Consider the following 16878-nt stretch of genomic DNA (forward strand, 5'->3'; position numbering starts at 1 on the left):
AGCATATCTTAGTTCTACTGGTATCAGATAGACTTAGTGTTTTTTTCATTTTGGAAGAAAAGCTAGTTTAAATATTTTTTCCAGAAACTCAAAGGTATGCTTTCTTTTATGAAAAAGCACTGAACAGTTCAAGGCTACCACCCGAGAAAAATCTTATTGTGAAAAAGAACTGATTAAACAGTTTGAGGCTACCACAAGGGAAAATTTTTATTATGAAAAAGCACTGATTGAATACTGATGTTCCACCAGAGGAAAATCTTATTATGAAAAAGCACTAATTGAATAGTTCGAAGCCACCACATCTAGCAGTAGCCTCAAACTGTTTAAAGGCTATGTACACCTTCAGAGGCAATTTTTGTGTATGATTGCATTTTACTTATTTTTGGCTAAAATCATATTTTCAATTGGCCTTTATTAAAAATATTTAACCATTCTGTCACAAAGATTTAACAGTTTTTCTAACTGTGTGACTCATACTTTCACTTTTACTTTGTGCTGGTCATCTAATAAACCTTATCTCTAAACTACCAAGAGGTCATAAACACTTATTTAAGCCATGTTCTTATCAGTAAGATAAAGATTGAGCTTTAATGAGTGTTTAATAAGATAAGGAGTCCATCTGCTCCCCAGATGACGGAAAAGACATAAAATCCAAAGGATGCTACTACAGCATCTCCACTATGTACACAAAAAAGGATTACATATTGTTAATAAAGAAAAAAGATTTTCTGCTCAAAATAAGTATAATGCAATAATAAAAAAATAAATTGCCCCCAAAGGTGTACAAAGCCTTTAAAGGAAGTGTTCATGATTAAATACAATAGACCCCTTTTTCAATCATCAACAACCCATTTAAGTACTTTAAGCCTCCCCGGATAAGTTTTATTTTTTATGCTTTCATTAACCTTTTTTGTAATCTGTGGAAATACAATATACTGCAAATTGCAATCTTTGTTAAATTACACCAATAAGTTGATATGTCATTAGTTTATATCTAGGCTGTCCATACTATTTTTGCTTAGCCAGTTGAGAGAACAGAAGACAATTACAGTAGTTACCCCCTTAAATGGTTTGTGGCCATCGATGTTACCCTTTAACTGACACCTACACCATTAACAGGTATATTTTTTTGGATGCCCCATTTAGGAACTTCTGCAAATTATTAGAAAAAAACAAGAAAACAAGAATAGGGGTATATGGGGCGAATATTGCATTTTGTTATCCTGCAATTTTGAAAGAGCTACCAGGGGCAGCAAAATATGCTGTGCGATGATTCTGAATGTTGCTCATTTTGAACTGCGACTTAGGTACTTAAGATAACCCAAAATTTGAGGGTGCAATTTTAGATGTTAGTCTTATCAACATAACAATACATACATTCAGGGGCGTTCCTAGCTTAAAACATTTGGGGCCTGGGCCCCTGATGTTCTGTCCCAGGCCCGAATGTACTGCCTGCCTGCTAGATACAACTGTATTGCCATCCTCAGGACGGCAATACAATTGAATCTAATGTCCTGCAAGAGCTGAAGGACCTATGATGACATCACAGGTCATGTGATCAGTGCTAAATGCAGTAGCTGAAAAGGACCTGTGATTATATCACCGTCATGTGACAAGTGCAGGAGAGGACGGCTCAGCAGTGACGAGAAGTCCTGGGAAGAATCTGTGGTGAGGTCTGCTACATGAGGAGAGGTAAGTGAAGGGAGAGGCAGAGGAATGCTGGGAGTTGTGGTTATTTAACTGGGACTGTATGTTAGGGCGGAAGGGAGGGAAGTTATTTACATGGGACAGTGGGGTGGAGTGATGTTATTTACATGGGACTGAAAGTTGAGGGAGTGATGTTATTTACATAGAAATGCATGTTGGAGGTGGCTGGGGCAGGGTGATGTTATTTACATGTGACTATATGTTGAAGGCGGCTGTGGGAGGGAGTGATATTATTTACATGGGACTGAATGTTGAGGGGTAATATAATTCACATGGGACTGCATGTTGGAGGTGGCTGGGGAGGGGGTGATTTTATTTACATGGGACTGTATGTTGAAAGTGACTGGGGAAGGAAGCAATGTTATTTACATGGGACTGTATGTTGAAGACCACTGGGGAGGGGGTTATGTTCTTTACATGAGACTGTATATTGAAGGCGGCTGGGGAGGGTGTAATGTTATTTATGTGGGACTGTATATTGAGGGGGCAGAAGAAATGGTGTGATGTTATTTGCATGGGACTGTATTTTAGAGGGGGCTGTAGATAAAAAGGAATGTTATTTACATGGGACTGTATATTGGAGGGGGCTGGAGAGATGGTGTGATGGTATTTACATGACACTCTATGGCGGAGAAGGGAAATAATGTTATTTACATGGGACTGTATGGTGGAGGGGCTTAGGAATTATAATTTTTGAGGACAGTAAACTGAGGAATATAACTACAGGGGGCACTGCAGGGGGCATTATAAACACTGGGAGGGCTTCAGGGCAAGCATTATAACAGTAGGGGGCATTATAAATACTGGGGGCACTGTGGGGGCATTTTAAATCCAAGGGACATTAGGCGTTCTTATTACTACTGGGTGCTCTATAGGAGGGACTTATAGATCCGCATTATTTCTAAGAGGGGTCTTATTACTACTGAGGAGTCAGTAGATAGCTTTATTACCACTGGGGGAACAATAGGGGGGCCTTATTTCTACTGGGGGGCTCTGTAAGGGTATTATTAATACTGGAGGGCTCTTCTACTAATAGGGGCAGTCTTGGGGAGCATTATCACAGTTGGGGACACTGTAGGGGGCTGTATTACTAATGAGGGCATTCTAGAAGGGAATTACTATTGGTGGGACTATGAGGAGCACTATTACTATGGGGAGCACTCATTTTTCTTCAGGATAGTATTTGGGGGTACAGAAAAATGAGGAAGTTAAGATGTCTGTGTGTCACACTCTGTAGAGACGAGGCGCGGCTGAGAGAAGTTGTCCCGAGGGAATGGAGAATATGATGACAGAGAAGATCTACATCAGAGGAGACGTCACCTGGGAGGAACTGGATGTGAGAGGTACGTGCTGCTGTATAGATATATAGCTATAGCAGGCTTAGGGGTCGGTTGGTTGACTTAGAGAATTGGGCCATATGCATTGGGGCTTGGGCCCTGGATCATTTGAGACCCTAGCAATGCCCCTGCATATATTACAGTCCTGATCAAAAGTTTAAGACCACTTGAAAAATGGCAAAAAATCATATTTAGCATGGCTGGATCTTAACAAGGTTCCAAGTAGAGCTTCAACATGCAACAAGAAGAAATGGGAGTGAGACAAAACATTTTTTGAGCATTAAATTTAATGAAAACAACGAATAAACTGAAACAGGCTGTTTTTCAGCTGATCAAAAGTTTAGGACCACACCTCCAAAAAAAACGAAACCCCCCCAAAACAGAAATCCAACTTCCAAACATGAACTCAGTAATGAGTAGCTCCGCCGTTATTGTTGATCACTTAAAAAATTCGTTTCATCATGCTTGATGCAAGCATTTCCATGAGGTGAGTGGGAACATTTCTCCAAGTGGTGAAGACGGCCGCACGAAGGCCATCTACTGTCTGGAACTGTTGTCCATTTTCGTAAACTTCCCTTGCCATCAATCCCCAAAGGTTCTCAATTGGATTTAGATCAGGGGAACACGCAGAATGGGCCAAAGGAGTGATGTTATTCTCCTGGAAGAAGTCCCTTGTCCTGCGGGCATTGTGTACTGTAGCGTTGTCCTGTTGAAAAACCCAGTCGTTACCACACAGATGAGGGCCTTCAGTCATGAGGAATGCTCTCTGCAACATCTGGACATAGCCAGCGTCCGTTTGACGCCCCTGCACTTCCTGAAGCTCCATTGTTTCACTGAAGGAAAAAGCACCCCAGACCATTATGGCGCCCCCTCCACTGTGGCGCGTAGAAAACATCTCAGGTGGGATCTGCTTGTCATGCCAGTAACGTTGGAAACCATCAGGACCATCAAGGTTAAATTTTTTCTCATCAGAGAACAAAACTTTCTTCCACCTTTGAATGTCCCATGTTTGGTGCTCTCTTGCAAAGTTCAAACGAGCAGTTCTGTGGCATTCAAGGAGACGAGGTCTTTGAAGACGTTTTTTGTTTTTAAAGCCCTACAGTCTCAGATGCCGTCTGATGGTTATCGGGCTGCAGTCAGCACCAGTAAGGGCCTTAATTTGGGTCGAGGATCGTCCAGTGTCTTGACGGACAGCCAATTGGATCCTCCGGCTCAGTGCTGGTGAAATTTTTTTGGGTCTTCCACTTGACTTTTTTGTTCCATAACCCTCCGGATCATTTAAGAAATTCCAAATGACTGTCTTACTGAGTCCCACTTCAGCAGCGATGGCGCGCTGTGAGAGACCCTGCTTATGCAGTTCAACAACCCGACCACGTTCAAAAAGGGAGAGTTTTTTTGCCTTTGCCATCACAACGTGTGACTACCTGACAGAAAATGAGAATGAATCCACATCTTTGCACAGATTTGGCCTTTTAAAGGCATGTGGTCCTAAACTTTTGATTGTTTCAGTTTATTCATTGTTTTCATTAAATTGAATGCTCAAAAAATGTTTTGTCGCACTCCCATTTCTTCTTGTTGCATGTTGAAGCTTGTTAAGATCCAACAATGTAAAATATGATTTTTTTCCTTTTTTCAAGTGGTCCTAAACTTTTGATCAGGATTGTATTAGTGTTGAGCGAATTCGGTCTGAAGTTTAGGAAAACTTTGATTTGCAAAGAAGCTAAATTTCTTTGCGCTTCATGGTAACAAATCAGATTTTCCTAAATGGTGGCTGCACATGTTAAAAAGTGAAAGTAACAAGCTCAGGAAAGTGAGATCACCCATAATGCCGTGTAGTCAGCCAATCCTCAGATGACATCCCCTGCGATGTGACAGCCCTAAAAAACCATCATCCCACGCAGTCTCCACCATTGCCCTGTGAGCTGAGCATAGGGAGAGACGTGGCAAGCGCTCATGCCCTAGGGACAGTGTTGCTGCAATAATCCAGCAGCCATGTTTGATCCATCCACCATGTTAGGCCATCTTGTTCTAACCCTAATAATTTTAAAAGCAAAATACCGCTAGGTTCATAGTAGGGAGGGATCCCGGACCTTATGGAGGGATCCACATGGGATTATGGTCATCCCTGTTGTGAATCCCTCAAGTTTATTGCTTCTAGGAATGTTTTCCCGCCTCACTGCTGTGTACCATCTTTGGTACCATCACAGGAGGACAGGGGCAGCTGTATACACGCTGCGGCTCCCCTGATCATCACCGGTGGGGGGGGGGGGGGCGGAATTCACCCAGATGACCACGGCATCTGAAAGGGTTAAAAGTCCCCAACCGGCATTGCCGCCAGTCGCAGACATTAGTTTAAAACAGCAGACACCCGCTGGCCATGGCGCTCGCTGCACGTGCCAGCGGGCGCCATATTTAAATGCCCATCTGCCAACATAAATTTACTGTTGGCGATTGGGAAAGGGTTAACTTCCAAGCCTTCCCTCCTATAGAGCACCCAGTAGTAATAAGAACGCCTAATGTCCCTTGGAAGAATATAATTAGGCAGAGTGGCCTGGATATACCTGGTTTATAGCGATTTGTGAAAAATTAATTCATAACTGATCAAATTTGTCAAAACTTCTCTCAACTCTATATATTATATTTTGGACTTCACTGTCACTTATTGCTAAGAAAGTACCATGTACTGTGCAGGAAAGAAAATGCTGACATGCCAATTGACATCTGTGCATTATCTAAGTTGAGTACATTTACAATAGTAAAGTCATATTACTGCCATTAGCTAGCATAATAAAATACTGGAACAGCACTTTGTTTGTGATGGTTGTGATAATCTGTATCATAACTTTATAAATATATTTTTTTGCTATTATTAGTTTGCAGATAATAAATATAAATCAACATAATAATATAAATCAACATAATAACATAAATAAAATGCAGAAGAAGTAATTCCTAATAGGTCATTATGTACAACAAAATTGAATAACCATAGTCCTCTGCCTGGTCATCTGCAATTTATGTAAATTAATGATTTGTAAATTATTATAGCAGTTAAAAAAGGAGTTACAACAATATAACAAAAGTTATAATACTAAGCAAAGTCGGCAAGTGTATTACCCAATTCAAAGCTCTAATGAATAATTCAGGTATTCATTATTGAATATAATAAATTTAAGGTTATTCGAGGACAATGATGATATGCAGCAGGCATTGTATGTTATGTATAATTTATTAGTATATCTTCCACAAGCTGTACCCTTTATTCTTTACATTTTATCAACGCATGCAAATAAACCCATCTAGTAACTAAAAGGGTATTGTTCTCTAGAGCTTATGTTATGTTATTTACTTTGTTCTGTTTGTGTAGTGTTCCATACTATAGTGTCAGAGACAAATAGTTAACATTCAACTCCTTATAATAAAATATATTTGTAGGATGTTTTCAACATGTATTTAAAGGTGATTTCCACTTAAAACTTAAAGGGAATCTGTCACTAAATACTGTATTGTTCAATAAACCAGCTGAGGTAAGAGATGTACTCTTGTCAACTGAATCTAATAATGTTGGTCCCACCTTTCTCCATAGCCTTATTTCAGAGAAAACAACATTTTAATAATATGCAAATTAGTCAATGGTTGCACCTCCTTGCACCCAGTGGCTCCATTCACTCTCCTACAGGCCATTCCCCCACCACTTTAACTGACACGATCAGGCAGTGAAATCTCACGCCTGCACGGTCGTGTCAGTGTTTGGCGCAGTACAGTACAGAAGTAGCCAGGCTGATGGATTCTGTAGTATACCTCTGCCAAACATCGACTGCAGCACAAGTGTGACGAGTGGAAAGTCCCAAACTATTGCAAATATCTGCAAAATGTCACATGCAACAAAATGGGACTTTTGTGCACCAGAAAACTGTTATACAACCTTTGATAAATTCCCCTCAAAGTTTCTCAAGTTCTTTAGAGACATTTTCTTAGGTTTTGGTCATATATATCAGTTGTGTCTGTCCAGTTTTTTTATGCATGACCCGGACACAACTGATGGCATTTTTATATACGATTGGAAGGTACCTCGAGTACAGTAAGTAGGGCTGAAGCATTATGTAGGTAACTGGTGTCTAGTTTTGAAGCAGTGGTTAATCAATGCATTCAGTGCAGAAGGTGGAATAGATAGGTTACTTGGTTATCAGTAGGTGGAGAAGAAAGCTAGCTACCAGATGTCCAGTGTTGGTTGGTGGAAGGGTAAATACCTGGTCTCCTACTACTTCAATAAACTTTAACCATTGAAGAATTTCTTTTATACATATTGTGGCAGTGGAGCTGCCAGAGGACCATATGAAGGTCATTAAAATGGTGTATCTCACCCAGAGGAAGCTGGGTGAGAAAAAGAAAGGCTGGGAAAATTAGGGTTTTCCCACTGTCTGCAGCAGCTAGGCTGGTAATGAATGCAATTAGCAGCCAGCTGAGGAGCTCGGATAAATGTGGGCTGAGCTCCTCAATCAAAGCTCCCTGTCTGGGGAAGAAGCAGGCTGCGTCAAGGCCTGTGGGAGTCGGGACCCTCGGACCCTGTGTGGGGTAAGCACGGTGCTGTGTTTTTTGGAGCTGGGTGGTAGACCCAGATCCCAATAGAGAGGGAGAACTACTGTATAGTCAGTGGCCAGACGGCCTAAGATTTGTGTTTGTGATTTATGTTTGGTCTGCTGTTAAAGTGACAATAAAGCTGGTCGTTGCCAGTTTGCACCCAAATCTGCAGTGTTGGAGTGGCTTCTTGAGATGTGTCAACTGTCTAAGCGGAGAAGATGGCGATCCTGGAGAGCTATGTGACCCTCGATGTCACAATATTATTAAAAAACGCTACAGTATAAAGTGCTACAGAGTTACAGTACTTAATACATCAGTAAGAACAGTATGCTTACCTGTCTTTGTAACCATTTTAGTTGGTATAGTACTAGGAACACCAGTTATGTTTAAGACACCTGTAACATAGAAAGATGTTCAATAAGAATTTCTTTAATGAAACTGTAGGTAGTCAATTGAGACAAACATTTATACTGTAGCAGCCAGGCTCATCTTTTTGTCCAGCCACCCGACCAATGCCTCTAGCCTGTGCCAGTCACTTTACTGCTTTACTTTCCACCATAGAATGCAGTTCAAACTCCTCACCCTCATCCACAAAGCTGTCCTTAGTGCTGCAACTCCTCACATACCTCCCTTATTTCTGTCTACTACTCTACTCATGCTGTCCGTTCTGTCACTGATCAAAGATAAACATCCTCCATTATTTGAACCTCTCACTCCTTTTCTGGAGCTGCGCCAGCACTCTGGAATTCAGTGCCCTGGGCAATCAGGTTAATACCCAACTTCTTTAGCTTTAAAGGCACCTTAAAACACATCTTTTTAACCTGTTGGGGACACAGGGCGTACCGGTACGCCCTGATGTCCCGGTACTTAAAGACATAGAAGGGGTTTGTGTTTGAGTGAGCACGCTGCTGTGGCGGGGACTCAATGTCTCAGAAGGCAGCCCGATGCCGTGCAGAGGCTGCCCAATGCCTTGCACGGCATCGGGACCTGCCTTCTACGGGAGCCTAGGAGATGCAGCCTCAGGCTGGGTCTCCTAGGCAACCTGTTAGGGCTGTTTCACACGAGCGGATGCCGTGCGTGACATCCGCTGCGTGAATGACAGCCAAGACCCGATGCGGACAGCAGAAGCACGGAGCATTAACATGACTGATAATGCTCTGTGCCTCTCTGTGATCTCTTTACTACGAAATCACAGTGAGATAAAGTTGTCACTGTGATTTCGTAGTAAAGAGATCACAGAGAGGCACGGAGCATTATCAGTCATGTTAATGCTCCGTGCTTCTGCTGTCCGCATCGGGTCTTGGCTGTCATTCACGCAGCGGATGTCACGCACGGCATCCGCTCGTGTGAAACAGCCCTTAGTGTATGACTTAGTGTCATACACTTACAGGCAATGCATTACAATACAGATGTATTGTAATGCATTGCAGAGGGGATCAGACCCCCAAAAATGAACATCACAAATAAACTAAAGAAAAAAAAGTAAAAATAAAAGTTTTTAATAAAATAAATAAAGTAATAAAATTAATAAAGTAAAAAAACAAAAAAAACGCCCCTTTCCCCTTATTTTATAATAAGAAGACAGCAAAAAAAACAACCCACACATATTAGGTATTGCCGCGTCCGAAATGACCGGCTCTATAAATATATCACAGGATCCACCCTGTCCGATAAATACCATATATTTTTTTTCATAAAAACGGTGTAAAAAAAGCCATTTTTGTCACAAAAAGTGCAACACAAAGTGATCAAAAAGGATTATGCCCCCCAAAATAGTACCAATCTAACCATCACCTCATCCCGCAAAAAATGAGCCCCTACCTAGACAATCGCCCAAAAAATATAAAAACTATGGCTCAGAATATGGAGACACTAAAACATCATTTTTTTTGTTTAAAAAATGCTGGTATTCTGTAAAACTTAAGTAAATATAAAAAACTATACATATTAGGTATCGCGCGTCCGTTAGAACCTGCTGTATAAAAATATCACATGACCTAACCCCTCAGGTGAATACAGTAAAAAAAAAAAAAAAAAAAAACGGTGTAAAAAAAATAAAGCAATTTATTGTCACCTTACATCACAAAAAGTGTAATAGCAAGCGATCAAAAAGTCATACGCACACCAAAATAGTGTGAATCAAACCGTCATCTCATCCTGCAAAAATCATACCCTACCTAAGATAATCGCCCAAAAACTGAAAAAACTATGGCTCTCAGACTATGGCGACACTAAAACATGATTCTTTTTGTTTCAAAAATGAAATCATTGTGTAAAACTTACATAATTAAAAAAAAGTAGACATATTAGGTATCTCCGCGTCCGTAATAACCCGCTTTATAAAAATATCACATGACCTAACCCCTCAGGTGAATACCGTAAAAAAGCGATCAGAAAGTCATACGCACCACAAAATGGTACCAATCAAACCGTCATCTCATCCCGAAAAAAATGAGCCCCAAAACAAGACAGTCACCCAAAAAATAAATAAAACTATGGCTTTCAGAATGTGGAGGCACTAAAAAAATCATTTTGTAAATGCTTTGTTATGTAAAACTGAAACAAACAACAAAAGTAGTCATATTTGGTATTGTCGCATCCATGACAACCTGATCTATAAAAATACCACATAATATAACCTGTCAGATGAATGTTATAAATAACAAAAAATAAAAACGGTGCCAAAAAAGCTATTTCTTGTTACCTTGCCTCACAAAGAGTATAATATAGAGCAACCAAAAGTCATATGTACCCTAAAATAGTACCAACAAAACTGCCACCCTATCCCGTAGTTTCCAAAATGGGGTCACATTTTTGGAGTTTTTACTTGCCTTCCAAAAACCTTATGGCATTCCTTTCCTTCTGTGCCCTGCCGTGTGCCCGTACAGCAGTTTACGACCACATTTGGGGTGTTTCTGTAAACTACAGAATCAGGGCCATAAATATTTAGTTTTGTTTGGCTGTTAACCCTTGCTTTGTAACTGGAAAAAAAATTATTAAAATGGAAAATCTGCTAAAAAAGTGAAATTTTGAAATGTTATCTTTATTTTCCATTAATTCTCTAGGGGTGCATCAGGGGGGCTTCAAATGGGACATGGTGTCAAAAAACCAGTCCAGCAAAATCTGCTTTCCAAAAACCATATGGCATTCCTTTCCTTCTGCGCCCTGCCGTGTGCAGTTAACAAAGTTTGTAAAATCAGTTTTGAATACCTTGAGGGGTATAGTTTGTAAAATGGGGTCATTTTTGGGTGGTTTCTATTATGTAAGCCTTACAAAGTGACTTCAGACCTGAACTGGTCCTGAAAAAGTGGGTTTTAGAAATTTACTGAAAAATTTCAAGATTTGCTTCTAAACTTCTAAGCCTTCTAACATCCCCAAAAAATAAAATGGCATTCACAAAATGATCCAAACATGAAGTAGACATATGGGGAATGTAAAGTAATAACTATTTTTGGAGGTATTTCTATCTATTATAAAAGTAGAGAAATTAAAATTTGGGCAAATTTTGAATTTTTTAATAAAAAATATTATTATTTTTTTACTCAGTTTTACCACTGTCATGAAGTACGATATGTGATGAGAAAACAGTCTCAGAATGGCCTGGATAAGTAAAAGCGTTTTAAAGTTATTAGCACATAAACTGACACATGTCAGATTTGCAAAAATTGCCTGGTCCTTAAGGTTAAAAATGGCCCGATCCTTAAGGAGTTAAGCAAGCTTATCATGTTCCCAAAACTGACTCTATCCCTTTTAAACACCCTCCCGCCACTCATTCTTCTGAACTGAACGCCATCATTCAACAGTAATCCCCACACTCAATACACTAGTTCATGCAGCTCCGTCTGCATTACTCTATTTAGTACAAAGATAGCTGGATAATTAAAAAAAAACAATTTTACCTATTGTGTTAACCCTCTCATGGCAGGGCTTCCAACTGGCATTTTTTCGCAGGATGATGCTCGCCCACACACAGCAAAGGTTTGTCAGGTATGTCTCATTTTTTCAACATTTCCTTGGCCTTCCCAGTCACTAGATTGATCGCCAATCGAGCATTTATGGGACCAGCTGGGAAGCCTGCTTCGGCAACCTACGAGTGTACAGCAGCTACAGGCCCAGCTCCAACACCTGTGGGCAAATGTGCCACAGGATACCATATGTAATCTGCATGCCTCCATGCTTTCATATTGTATTGAGGCTAGAGACGGTTCAACAGGGTACCAGAGCCTCCTTTCAGTTGTACCATTTTCCTAATAAACTTATCCTTTTGCTTTAATATTGTAACCACTTACATATATACGTCTTTTTTTGTAAATGAGTTTATATATACAGCACATTTAGAAAGTCTTCAGACTCACTTTTCCAGATTTTGTTTTGTTGCGATCTTGTGCTAAAAAAATCTGGTTTTTCCCTCATCAATCTGCAGTCAATACCCCATAATGACTAAGCGCAAACAGCATTTTTGAAACAGAAAAACTAAAATTGTGCATGAACATAAGTATTTAGACACTGTTTGTACACCTTGATTGAGTCCACCTGTGGTAAATTCAGTTGATTGGACATGATTTGGAAAGACACACCACTGTCTAGATAAGGTTACACAGATGACAATGCATATCAGAGCAGAAACCAAGCCATAAGGAAGAAAGAACTGCCAGTCCAGCCCAGCCCAGACACAGGATTGTGTGAAGACACAGATCTGGAGACGCTTACAAAAAATTATACTACAGTGAAAGTTCCCAAGAGCACAGTGGACTCGAGAATTCTTAAAGTTTAGTTTAGAACAACAAGGACTCTTCCTTGAGCTTGCTGCCTCACCAAAGTAAGTTCATGTGACTTGATCACATGATTGGAACTTTGGGCATGATCTCGCGGAATCTCGAGTGATCTCGGGGCTATTCTGAGTGACTGGATGCACAGTACGTGGTGTGATTCATCACCCCTCCCTATCTACAGGTGATTGTGGGATTATTGAGGAGGGGGAAAAGTTTTCAACTGTAGAGTGGGTATAAATGGTTTGGCTATAACTCAGAGCGACAAGCCCCTTTGAAAAAGCAAGGCGAAACGTACGTCAGGGGAAACCTTATTCCTCCCTGGTTTTGGGTTAGTATGCATTGGACTATGCCTATGTGATTGTTTAAATGTGATTTGGACCTCATCAGACTCCACATTATCTTCCACCCACTCTTCACCCCTGCCCTCCTTGCCGGTCTGCACATTTCAGAAATCCGCAGCAGTTGGCACCTGTGTTTCGTGAACGTCAGAGACGTGCTGCGGTGGTCCTCCCATGTCCACATCCTGAAACATAAGTCGTTGGGCATCGGTACTCTCAATCTCTTCCACTTCTGGGGCAGGGCTATGTGGACTGCCCACGGAAACCCTGCCATAAAAGTCATCAAAAGAGACTGCTGCATTACTTGGGGCTCAGACTGCTTGGCTGATTTGCAAGGGGGTGAGGTGAAAGACAGATGCCCATGGGCTGCAGGTGCCAACTCTGCGCTTTCAGCAGAGGACCGAGTGGGAGACAATGTGAAGGAATTAGAGGCACTGTCAGCCATCCAATCTACTACCGCCTCTACTTGTTCTGGCCTCACCATTTGTACACTGGTATTCGGTCCTACAAAATAACGCTGAACATTCTGTCGCCTACATACACCTGAGGAAGGTGTTTCATTTCGGCGTGTAGCTGGCACAGATCGACCACGTCCTCTCCCTGCAACAGGAGCTCCAGCAGCACCACGACCAGGGCCACGTCCCTTATTTGATGCTCTTCTCATTCTTTGAGGTCACCCACTGAACTAACAGACGGATAAACTATATTTATTTCCCTGTCAAGCATGCAGTGTAGGTGTACCTCACACAAAAATTGGGTATTTTTCACCCACCGAGTTAACAGACGGATTAACTATATTTATTTCCGTCATGTATGCAGTGCAGGTGTACCTCATACAAAGAATAGGAATATGTCACCCACCAATCTAACAGATGGATTAACTATATTAATTTCCCAGTTACGTATGCAAAGCAGGTGTACCTCATACAAAGAATAGGAATATGTCACCCACCAATCTAACAGATGGATTAACTATATTAATTTCCCAGTTACGTATGCAAAGCAGGTGTACCTCACACCAAAAATTGGGTATATTTCACCCACCGAACTAACAGACAGATTAACTATTATATTTTTGTGTCAGGGGTACAAAGATTGTGGATTGAGGGGAAAGATTATACCGTATTTTTCGCTTTATAAGACGCACCTGTTTATAAGACGCACCTAGATTTTTGAGGAGGAAAATGAGAAAATAAATATTTTTAACCAAAAGGTGTGCTTTTGGTGGGTTTTGAACTAATGGTGGTCTGTGGATGACACTATTATGGGTGATCTGTGGATGACACTTCTATGGAGGGGATCTGTGGATGACGCACTGTTATGAGGGATCTATGGATGACACTTATGTGATTATACCCCCATCATCCTAGAGAATACACTGATGTACTGTAGGTACTGTACATTGGTGTATTCTCAAGGATGAGGGGAGTTATAGTCAGATTAAATAGAAACACTATCCAGGGACTGTTCTGTAATTGGCATGTGTTTATATTAAATATGACTATGACCCCCCTCATCCATAGAAATCCACTCATATACTGCAGCACATGCGTGGATTCCTATGGATGAGGGGGGTTATAGTCATATTTAATATAAACACATGACAATTACAGAACAGTCCCTGGACAGTGCTTATATTAAATATGACTATAACCCCCCTCATCCATAGGAATCCACTCATATACTGCAGTATCTGGGTGGATACCTAGGGGGGAGGGGGGAAGGGGGGGGTTTGTAGTCATAGATGACACATTTGCAGTAATTTTTATATTGCCCTGAGCTCCACTCACCCGGGGACTGGGTACACAAAACCGCTGTACACAGCAGGAGCAGAGCTGGTACAGCGGGAAGGTGGAAGGAAGCTGATGGAGGTGAGGGCAGCACCACTGCGCTCACCACTAATCAGCAGGACTAAAGAAGTGCGGGCTGGCGGCAGCAGAGCACATTCACTGAAGCTGCCAGCCCACCCAACGGATTACTGTATAATCTCTAACTTTATTCACCTTCTCCTGGTACGGAGATTTCAGAGACTTCCACTTGTGTTTTACCTCTTCTACCTCTTGAATCAGTAACTCTGGGCTTGTCTCCTCCGTTTTGACAATGTCCGCTTGAATTCAGGAAGGAAGCTCAGGACTTGCAGCTGGCTGCACAAAATCTTCTGCTTTCTGCATCGCTCCATGGAATCATCCACCAGGACTTTGGCTGGGATCTCGCCATCACCTTCTTCTTTACACCGCACGTCCAGACAAGTAGTTCGGGAGCAGGAAGCAGTGACAGGATGGCGGAGGGCTTTTGGATTCCCTCTCTAACCGCGCTTGTCTGGAGTCTGGACGTGCGGCGTAAAGCAGGTGATGCGAGATCCCAGCCAGTCCTGGTGGATGATTCCATGGAGCGACGCAGAAAGCATTAGATGCTGTGCAGCCAGCTGCAAGTCCTGCACTTCTTTCCTGAATTCATACAAGAAGCGGACATTGTCAAAAGGGGCCCAGAGTTACTGATTCAAGAGGTAAAACAGAAGTGGAAGTCTCTGAAATCTCCGTACCAGGAGAAAATTCAGTTCGGTTTACTATAATAGCGGGCGGGCTGGCTGGCAGCAGCGGAGCACAATAAGTGAAGCTGCCAGCCCGACAATCCCTGGTGCAGTCTTGTTAAGGAAGCGCGGGCTAGCGGCAGAAGCCTTTAGTGAAGCCGCCAGCCCGCCCAACAGTTTAATGGCAGGCTCAGGAGTTGTTAGTGAGAGCTCCTGAGCCACCTAATTTTAGTTCTATTCGTTTTATAAGACGCAGTGACTTTTCCCCCCCACTTTGGAGGGAAAAAAATGTGTCTTATAAAACGAAAAATACGGGTACTTTCTTCTCAGCGATACACGGCACCTACAGGAGGCTGGACTGTATTTATGTGTCGAATCACCTCCTGGAGAGAGTGGAGTCGGCGTGCATTGGGCTAATTACGGTTACAGACCACGCGCCAGTCTCAGTGGGAATACACTTCCAGGGAGCCCCGCCCAGATCCTGGACTTGGAGGCTTAACGAGACCCTCCTGGAAATTGACAAACAGATCCCAACTAGAAGAGAAATTAAAAATGTTCTTTGAGCTGAACGACGATTCACAGATAGCCACACCCATTACGTGGGAGGCACACAAAGCCTTTATTAAGGGGGAACTAATAGCCTTGGGGTCGTGGGTTTGCAAACAGAGGACGAAAGGAATAGACTCCGTTATAACCCAAATATCCATGTTAGAAAACCTTAATAAGAAGAAGCCCTCCAAAGAGACTCACGACGACATAATTAAACTGCGCATACAACTTAAGGACCTCCTAAACATTAGGTCAGCGAAGATGCTTAAAATGGTGAAACTCCAGGCTTATGTCCACGGTAACAGGGGATCAAAGTTACTTACACGATTAATAAAGGGTCAGAGGGAAAAGACACACATTGCACGTATTCAAAATAGTAAGGGAGACTCCCTGACATCGACCCCAGCAATAGCAAATTAATTTGCCTCTTTTTACTCCTCACTATGCAATCTGCAAACAGTAGACCCGAAAGATATACCGAAGGAAATTGCTTTATTCATTAAATCAGTGTCTGTCCCCAAACTTCAGTCCGGAGAGGCAGATAATTTGTTAGCTCCCATCACGGAGGAGGAGGTGAGTGCTTGTCTCTCTAGCATCCCTTCCGGTAAGAGCCCGGGGCCGGATGGCCTCCCCATCCTATATTATAAGAAATTCCAGAAGACATTAATCCCTCAACTCACTAAACTATGTAATTCACTGCTAAAAGGATCCCCTCTTCCACCACAGTTCCTGATGGCCCATATTAGTGGTCTTGCCAAAAGAAGAAAAAGACGCAAGTAGGTGCGGTAGTTACAGGTCCATCTCGCTTCTGAACGCTGATGTGAAGTTGTGGGCCAAAATTCTCAGCCAGAGGATGGCCAAGTGTCATCCCCGTCTTATCCAAGAAGAACAGGTGGGTTTCGTGGGGGGTAGAGAGGGCAGACATAACGTAAGCAGGATATTCCATGCCATACATTATGCAAGAGCAAAGAAGACACCTTTAATACTTATAGGGACGGACGCGGAGAAAGCCTTTGATAGGGTAAGCTGGGCATATATGAAGGCTGCGCTCCTGCACTATGGCT

General features: G+C 42.0%; 1 protein-coding gene across 2 annotated transcripts in view; it reads right to left on the reverse strand.

Moving 5' to 3' along the window:
* Positions 1–16878, reverse strand: part of EMCN (endomucin) — a 504312-nt gene that overhangs the window by 149308 nt on the left and 338126 nt on the right. For both annotated transcript variants that reach the window (XM_040418211.1, XM_040418210.1), the window contains exon 3: positions 7961–8020. In XM_040418211.1, the coding sequence (XP_040274145.1) occupies positions 7961–7976 (16 nt within the window). In that variant the 5' untranslated portion in view covers positions 7977–8020. The remainder of the gene's footprint in view (positions 1–7960; positions 8021–16878) is intronic.

The sequence above is a fragment of the Bufo bufo genome, chromosome 2 (assembly GCF_905171765.1).
Source record: "Bufo bufo chromosome 2, aBufBuf1.1, whole genome shotgun sequence".
Taxonomy (NCBI): Eukaryota; Metazoa; Chordata; class Amphibia; order Anura; family Bufonidae; genus Bufo; species Bufo bufo.